Source organism: Callorhinus ursinus, unplaced genomic scaffold (genome assembly GCF_003265705.2).
Source record: "Callorhinus ursinus isolate GAN/ISIS: 27379988/994484 unplaced genomic scaffold, GSC_fseal_2.0 scaffold3, whole genome shotgun sequence".
In the NCBI taxonomy this organism is placed as follows: Eukaryota; Metazoa; Chordata; class Mammalia; order Carnivora; family Otariidae; genus Callorhinus; species Callorhinus ursinus.
This window is the reverse complement of record NW_027397065.1, coordinates 12,212,622-12,222,049: the sequence shown is the minus strand read 5'-3', so window position 1 is coordinate 12,222,049 and position 9,428 is coordinate 12,212,622. Positions and strand designations below refer to the sequence as shown.

At 37.1% G+C, this 9,428-nt stretch overlaps 1 protein-coding gene across 20 annotated transcripts in view; it reads left to right on the top strand.

Annotated features, from left to right (window-relative positions):
- MCTP1 (multiple C2 and transmembrane domain containing 1) overlaps window positions 1–9,428 on the top strand; it is a 504,318-nt gene that overhangs the window by 167,918 nt on the left and 326,972 nt on the right. Inside the window, exon 1 of one of the 20 annotated variants that reach the window (XM_073888249.1) lies at window positions 6,254–6,461. The exons of the other annotated variants lie outside the window; for them this stretch is intronic. Within the exon in view, the coding sequence (XP_073744350.1) occupies window positions 6,402–6,461 (60 nt within the window). The 5' untranslated portion in view covers window positions 6,254–6,401. Of the gene's footprint in view, window positions 1–6,253; window positions 6,462–9,428 lie in introns of those variants that run through there. 20 annotated transcript variants of the gene reach the window in all.

Genomic DNA, 9,428 nt, shown 5'->3' with positions numbered 1-9,428 from the left:
AAAGAAAGAAAGAAAGAAAGAAAGAAAGAAAGAAAGAAAGAAAGAAAAAGAAAGAAAGGTAGGTGGGGGGGATTCTGGGACATAACTTGATCAGCTTTATCTTCTAGAACGTTCATGGGGAATGAGGAGAAATAGAAGGCAGCATGCAAGGAAAGCAGTAAGAAGGTACTTCAGTTATATATCACTGCATAACAGACTGACCCAAGGTTGGTGGCTTAAGACAGCATCAGTCATTTATATTGTTTATCAATATGCAATTTGGGCAGGGCTTGGCAAGATGAAATTGTTTCTACTCCCTGCAACATCACTCAGTTGGGGCCTAGAAGTTCCACTTTTCAGGGTGGTTTATTCAAAGTTGGTGTTGCCCATGGGCAAGGAGCTGAACTGGGGTATAGACCTGGTTTTTCTCCAGGTGAGCCTCTCCATGGGCTGCTTGGGCTTTCTTATGGTATGGTGGCTGGATTCTAAGAGCAAGCCCTCCAGGACCCAACAGATTGTGAGACAGGTTTTATGGCCTATCTTCAGAAGTCACATAACATCATTTCTGCTATAGTCATAATTCTGTTCAAGGAGAAGGAACCTCCCATCATCTCTTGATGAAAGGAATATCAGTCGCATTGCAAGAATAGCAAGTGGAATAGAAAAGATTTTTTTCCCCGAGTTTTATTGAAGTATAATTGACAAATAGAAATTATATATATTCATGGTGTACAATATGGTACTTTGATACAGGTATACATTGTGAAATGATTACCACAACCAACCTAATTAACATATCTGTCACCTCACCATTACCACTTTTTTGTGTGTGGTGAGAACATTTAGGATATCCTCTCTTAGCAGATTCCAGGTATACAACATAGTATTAACTGTAGTCACCATGCTATACATTAGATCCCCAGAACTTATTCACCCTGCATAACTGAGACTGTATCCCTTAACCACCATCTCCCCCACTCCCCACAAAACCCAACTTTCATTGACAAGACACACATAGGTAAACTGCTGTCGACTCACCCATTTAAAATGGGCAGGGGGAGCAAGAGGCATAGAGCAATCACTGGCCCACTGCAATTAAGAAATCCATCCAGGCTCATGCTGCCAGTTTCTTCATTAGGGTGTAATCCTGCTCCTGGGAATTGTCCTTTCTGGCTCTTGCTTTCACTCTGTAGGCTCTTGGCTCTGCCTTCTGAGTCAATCTTTATACTCCACTAAGGACAAAAAAAAGCTTTATTTGCAACCAAATAGCCTCCTTTCTCGGCCTGTGTACTGTCTATAGTGCTGGGGGTTCAAAGTCCACTTTTCACTTTGTTCTGTCTCCAGTTTTTTAATCCAAGTTGGTGGTTCCTACTCCAGAACAATTCTCTTAGAAACTTTGTGGGTTTCCTATGAGTCCACAAACACAAGTATACTTTTTCTCTACTTTAGAATCCCTATGAGATCCCTCAAGATAACATTTTTATGATTCATAGAAGCCCAGTTGTTTAATGGAGAGGATTTGTAAAGCATGCTCTTAAGATGCTTAGAGGGCCTTTGTGTATCTAAAAAGTTCTAGGAGCCACTGCCTTAGATTCTTCTGAACTCCTAACAAAGGATTTTATAATTCAGCTCTGGATTATTATTTGCCCTAAAGCCATTTCTCAAGTTGAGAATTGTTTACTCAATTGTTTACTTACTTAAAGAGGCACTAAAGAAAGGAAGTCTGTGGTGGGGAAGGAGCAAAGGAACAGGAAGCATGGGGTAGGGTGGCAGTGATAAATATAATTTCAAAGAAGCCCAGTTTGAGGGTAGGCTGTGTTGAGAATTTTATAAGATGTAAGACTAGGGAGGCATATTGCTAGGGGAGTTAACTATGTTTGCTTATCGGATTATATAAATTGTATTAAGCAAAGAAGGTTGGATTGTTTGGGAGAATGGATAGCTGAAAGAAAGAAAAGATTATAGGTATTTTTCCTTTTTGTTCAGTGCCATTTTATGAACTGGTTAAGTAGCATGTTCTGTCCTCCTCCAAGATGATGGTCCCTGGAAAGAGTTTATGAACTAAATCAAACAGCAGAGACTTGTAGGGGAAAAAAACAGATCCAGGACTTAAAGAGACTGCTAAATTCAGGATGGAGCTAACTTTTTAGACCCTGGCTCAGAAGGCCTAAATTGGATTGTTTAATTGGTATAGGCACCAATGAAGGCCTTTTCTCATTATTTAAATAGAAAAAGTTCCCCTCACATTTACAGTATGAGTCAGAGGGTGTTATTTTTACCAAATCAATTCCTAAGTATTATTCTTAATAAAAGTCTATAATTTATGGATCTGAAAGTTCCATTTTAAGTTGAATGGAAAGCTTAGTTTAAAGTAGGAGGTATCTAGAAATTACAAGTGTCGGCGAGGATGTGAAGAAAAGGGAGCCCTCACACATTGTTGGTGGGAAAGTAAATTGGGGCAACTACTATAAAAAATAGTATGGAAGTTCCTCAAAAAATTAAAAATGAAAATATCATATGATCTAGTAATTTGACTTCTGAGTATTTACCTGAAGAAAACAGAAACACTAATTCAAAAAGATTTATACACTCCTATGTTTATTGCAGCATTATTTACAATAGCCAAGATATGGAAGCAACCTAAGTGTCCATTGATAGATGAATGGATAAAGGAGATATGGTGTGTGTGTGTGTGTGTGTGTATGTATTTATATATAACGAAGTATTACTCAACCATAAAAAGACTGAAATCTTGCCATTTGTGACAATATAGACTAAGAGGGTATTATGCTAGGTGAAGTAAGTCAGACAGAGACAACTACTATATAATTTTACTTACATGTAGAATCTAAAAGCAAACACACAATAATAACAAAAAAATGTGGAAACAGACTCATAAATATAGAGAATAAACTGGTGGTTACCAGAGGGGGGTAGGGGATGGACAAAATAGACAAAAGGGATTAAGAGGTACAGATTTCTAGTTATAAAATAAATAAGTCATGAAGATGAAAAGTGCAGAGTGGAGAATATAGTCAATAATATTGTAGTAACATTGTATAGTGGCAGTAACATTATCATGGTGAGTACTGAGTGATATATAGAATTATCAAATCACTGTGTGTGTTGCACACCTGAAATCAATATTGAAACCAATATATTATATGTCAACTATACTTTAAATTAAAAATAAATAAAATTGTTAATATGATAAAAAATAAACAGACAAATAAACATATATGTAAACACGTGTGTATCTTACCATGAAAAGAGAAGTTATGTTCAGAGAGAAGAATGTTGTAGAATAATATGGAAAGCATATTCCTTTTTGTGGTGTAAAAAGTGTGTGCCTATATCATATATATGATCATATATTCTTGGAAAATGAAGAAATCACAAAATTAAGAGCAGTCAGCTTTGGATAATGGGAAAGCAGGGATGGGAACTTTTAAACTGTGCTTCTGCTGTTCATGACCAATTGCACAGTTTCCATTTTTTTCACATTGCAAACAATTCTGCAGTAAATATTCTAGTATATTCATCGTTGTAACAGAGAGAGGATGTGACTTAATAGCGTGGCCAGATCTAGGAGCTGCATTAGCATCAGGAATCTGCCTTTCACATCTTCGACTTTGTTTTTCTCTTGATTGGCTTCATTTTTAGACAACTTACCTCAGGTGGCAGCACATATGTCAACTAGCAGTTCTAGGCTTACATTCTATAAACTTCCCAACCTCTTTCACGTTATCAGCAAAAGTAGAGTGTTGAGTGTCATGGGCCAGCTAGGGTGGTGTGCCCATTCTTGACCCAATCACTGCAGTTCTGTAGATTGTATACACTGGTTGGTCAGGCCTGGGTCACATGTCCACTTCTCTGGCCAGGTCAGCATGAGGGGACAGATGGGTGACTTGCCAAATAAAAATCAGGATGATAATACCAGAAGGAGGAGACTTATGTGTCAGTCAGGCAAATATATCAGTGTCTCCTACAAATGTCTTATAGAGAATATTTTATGTTTCTGTGAGTAGGAGATGAATAGACATCCTAATGGTATCCCGGTTTATCTTATAAGGACCAAAGTATTCTTATAAGTATCTTTCCAAATTTCAGCTAGTATAATGAAACAAGCATGTTGCTTATACTACTGTATATGAAAATAAAGCACGTTATAGGTTGAAGATCATTAACATTATGAAAAAGATGTAATTTTTCCAACTCAGGAAGTGTTATTCAATATATTTGCTAAAAGTTCAGTGATATCTTTTCTATGATAAATACCTTGTCTTTTTTTAAGGTCTTATTTATTTATTTATTTGTTTGTTTATTTATTTATTTATTTATCAGAATGAGAGAGAGAGAGAAAGAGAGCACAAGCAAGGGGAGCAATAGGCTCCTCACTGAGGTAGAAGTAGGCTCCTCACTGAGCAAGGGACCTGAGCCTAAAGCAGACTCTTAACTGACTGAGCCACCCAGGTGTCCCAATAAATACCTTGTCTTAGAACACTTTTTAAATATTGTATTGTTTGCCAAACTGTAGCCTAAATTCTATATTTAATTAATTTATTAAACAATGTTTATTATTATTATTTTAAAGATTTTATTTATCTGACAGAGAGAGACACAGCGAGAGCAGGAACACAAGCAGGGGGAGTGGGAGAGGGAGAAGCAGGCTTCCCGCTGAGCGGGGAGCCCGATGTGGGGCTCGATCCCAGGACCCTGGGATCATGACCAGAGCAGAAGGCAGATGCTTAACGACTGAGCCACCCAGGCACCCCAATCAATGTTTATTAAATTCTACTATGTACTCATCACCATGCCAGAGATTGACTACAAGGTCTCTGCCCTCAGGTTTCTTACAATATTGTTAGGGACCACAGACTATAAAAACGTAAATGAATGCATAAATGAGAAAATTCCAGGCTGTGGTGCACTATGAGGGAAATAAAAAACATCATGAAATGGAAAGTAATTAGGGAAGGTTATCTCAGCTAAGGTGGTCAGTGAAGACCTCTCTGAAGAGAGAATGTTTGAACTGCAAGTTGAGGATGAAGGGTGAACCCCAAACTCCAGACCTGTGCTGCCAGCTACTGTAGCCACTAGCCACATATGGCTATTGAGCACTCGATGGTCCTTAGTTTGAATTAAAATGTGCTATAAATGTAAAAGTCACATTGGATCTCTAAGATGAGTTCAAAAATTGTAAAATAATTAATAATTTTTATGTTGATTATGTGATGAAATTGTAATATTGTAGATACATTGGGGTAAGCAATATTAAAATTAATTTTACGTATTTCTCTTTACTTTTTTAACATGACCACTAAGAGTTTAAAATGACATATGTGGCTTATCTTATGTGTCTGTTGCACAGTCCTACTCTATGTGGTTTCAATTTGCTATAAATGACATGGGCTTTTTCATCTTTTTGTCCCTGATCATGCCGATGGCAACTGAATTTATGTAGTAGATTTTTCTTCGAGGATCTAAATCTATAATATTCATTGACTGAGGTGTATAAATATAATAATTCAATGTGTGATCAAGCCTAACACAGCTCAGAGTTAAGAGGTAGTGGGTGGTAGAGAAAGCACAGAAAATTGCCACATTTACTAAAGGAGTTGTGTCATTAGTCATGTTCCTTTAGAAGTGTTCACAAAACAGATAAAGGAGGGCTCTGGGTTGGAGAGGTAGGCAGAGCAAGCTTCACAAGGTAATGACAGCGTGGGACAGGATTTCTGTGGGAATCAGCAACAGCGAACCACAAAGACCTATTTCCATTCTCTGCTTCATGAAGGAGATTCTGTTGTCTTGTATTGAACTGCCATTTCTTGCATATTAAAATAGAGCTTTGTTCTACACGTTGTTTTTGAACTGATGGGAATGTTAGTGACTTTTGTGCGCCTCTTTGTTGTCTCTGTCAGGGCAATACTAGAGAGTTCACACACATTTAATAACCTTACATTAATTCCCTGCAGAGAGCAAGAAGAAGAGTTTTCCTTGTGCCAGGTTATTTTCATTCCCGTTTGTGGCTTGTGCCACGGGGAAGAGGTTAATTACTTTAAAAATGCACGTTTGATTTACAAGCCGAAATGTTTACGTTTTGTAGTTTGCAAACAGTTTCAGACCCCAAATGTGATACTTGTTATGTAATCTGACAGTTTTGTGAGGAGAAACTCTACCCTTACTGGTTTGAGAGGGAGTTGAGTCATATCCTGTGAATGTGAAGCCACGGTATTTAAGCATCACGGGTTCCTCTTTCGTTCCAAGGGGCTGCAGTTCAGAGCAGTGAGTGCTCTGTGGAGAGGCTGTTACTGGCTCTTGGGGGGTGAGCAGCCTCTCACGTGAGGATTTGGGAAAGAGAGCCAAGTCTGAATATGCAGTTGTCTCACTGGAATGAAAGATGTTTTGTTTATATCTAATCCATGATGCTAGACACCTGCAAGCTCAAAAGTGCCTGCAATTTGCCATTTGTTTACAATAAGGTGAGTTCCATATTTTGGTTTATTCATTGCATCGGGACAGCCTGGAATGAACGTGGCAGTTCTCGTATCTGATTATGCTTCAGAAAATGCCTTCTCACAAGTATTGAAGGTGGCATTTGAGATTCTAACACAGGTCATTTTAAACTTACGGTACAATCCATTTGCGAGATACTTAATTTAATAGATTGATAGTTCCTTTGTAATAGTTTGTTTTTTATAAAAAAAAGCAATACCTGAAAGGCGGAAACATTCTAGTAGTTTTATATCATTTTCGTTTTTCTTTTTTTTTTTTTAAGGATTAAGTAGTACCAGTCTCTCTCTCTCTCTCTCTCTCTCTCTCTTTTTTCCCCTTTTTGCTATTTTCTGATGTTGGTTAAAGGTGAAACATGCATAAAATTCATATGATTATGCTTCGATCTTACTCTAAATAACCATAGCTTGACAACTGTATTTCTCCACTGAAATAAAAAGTGATATTAATAAGTATCAGGAAGTTTGAAGTTGAAAAGTAACGAGAGCCCTTTCATATTTGGCTTTCTATATAAGTGAAAGGCCACCATATTCATAAACTTCTGATTGATGTGTTAGCTTTAAAATGTGTATGAGTTTATCACAAGCCCACCTCCTTAGTTGCTCTTGGAGACACTCATATATAAATTAAATTATAGGGATAGAAAAATCTGTGGATAGAAAAGTGAATGAGAGGTCTGTTTTCAAATTCTTTAAGCTTGCTGCTGAGAGGTTGGGGTGAATGACAGGAATGCTGTCTTGGTTTTTTATTGATTAAAGAAATGACATCAAATCAGAACTAATGCTGGTATCTGGTGTCACATAACTTTGGACGTTCCTATTTAAGACCTATGAATTCTTTTGAGGTAGAAAAGGTTAATTTGATTTTAAGCTGTGAATAACTATGAATTTGTAAGATATTAATGAATCGAGGGGTTTTTGTATGTTTAATGACAGTTGGCATTAGACTACTTTCTTCTTGATCGACCCACTGTCATGCTTATAGATTGTTTCATTTCTGTTCAAAATTATACTCATTACAAAACTGCTTAATTCTAACTACGATGTAGAAATTACTTTTTGTTAGGTATATATTGAATAATTTGTTTCCGCAAAGGTCAGGAGGTCAATGAGCTAATAGAATCCATGTAGTTTTCCTCTTCTTTGAAGGGGAAATTAAAATTAGTCCAAATTCCAGGGGCGCGTGGGTGGCTCAGTTGGTTAAGTGTCTACCTTCAGCTCAGGTCATGATCCAGGGGTTCCGGGATTGATTCCTGAATCCTTGGGCTCCCTGATCAGTGGGGAGCCTGCTACTCCCTCTCCGTCTGTTCATCCCCTACCCCTGCTCATGCTCTCTCTCCCAAATAAATAAATAAAATCTTAAATAAATAAATAAAGTTAGTCCAACTTCCACACATCTTTGAAGGCAGTGTTCCAAATTGAGAAAATAAAGAATTTAGGGAAAATGACTTAGCACTGTGAGAGTCTTTGGGAACTTGCATAGTGAAAAGGCACATATCCCAAAAGATTAAAATCCAAACTATTATAAATAGAATATTCTGATACCAAATCTGTATCAAACTCTACTTTTTTTTTTTTTTTTTTGGTCTGGGCAGAAAGGGAGCTATTCTGGTTAGTTAGGAATTCTGCTTGAGAATTTTTCCTTATACTGTACGTGAATTACTAAATGTTAACAGAAAGAATAGAATGCATCTACTTCAAGACAGAAACGTGTTATGACGCTTTCCATAGTCTCAGATTCTTAACTATGGATTATAATGGCCACACAAACTGTTGTTATGAATTAAAACTCAGACTGACAAAATGTTGTGAAATCAAGTTTTTACAGTCTGCTCTGTTTTGAATATGGACTTTTGTCATTTACGACATTGTACCGCCAGCTGGTAGTTACCTGGTTAGATCATTGAGACACCTTGTTTCCCCTCCTTCCTTGCTGGGGTCCCCATTCTTTGGCTATATTCTTTACACTTCAAGAAGGGGTGTGGGAAATGCATGGAGAGAGAGAAGGAAAGAGAGCAAACACACATAGTGTACTATTTCTATTTCTCACCTCTCTCAAAATGGTTTTGATGAGGAAAGAGGTCAGGTAGATAACTAAAACGAGTCTTTCAATAGCCTGTGGATCTTAGTTACTCAAGAAATCCCTTGACCTCTGAAATGAAGAGTAACTGGGAGCTTGCTTGAGAAACCTTTTTGGCCTTACAGGATTGCTTGCAAACATGAAATAATTTCACATCTGTTGCCATATTTTAGTAACTGTAAAGTGTGAGGCATATTTTTGAGAATTTGTTTCTTTGTCTTCCTATATAGTAAAGGGGCTGACAAGACCTCAGAGATACTCAGAATTCCACTCTGGATTCAGAATTTTTTTTTTTTCAGTAATAAAAGGCTCCATTTTCTCCTCTTTGTAAACTAGTTTACTGGTTAGTTTCCAATTTATATAAAAGTATTTTGCAAGGATGAGCTCCAGAAATAAAACCCCCAAATCCAATTTTACCTCGGTCCTAGCACTCCTTTAAAATTTCAAATACCTCAAGGAAAATCGTCCTCACTCAAAAGATATTTATCAAGTGGCAACTAAATTTAATTTTCAACCTAAAGCAATATTATGTCCCTCAACTGAGGACTGCATCAGCAGAAGCACAAAGCATGACATTTTTCCTTTGTTTTTAAAGAATTTTCTTTTAAGTAAGTCTTTGACAGTTTCAAAAATTTTTTTATACAGTATTCATTCTGACTCCTGAAAACTAAATCTTTCTGGAAGATGCTTTAGATCCTATTGTCTCTAGTGAATCCTGCTGGATATCAAAAGTAACACACTTGCTGGTAAAAAGCAGTGCTAACTCTTCCACCTACCTCTGAAAATCAGTTTTGAGGATCAAATGAGACTGTTTTTGTGAGAGTCCTTGTAAACTCCACAGAGCTTACAAATAACAC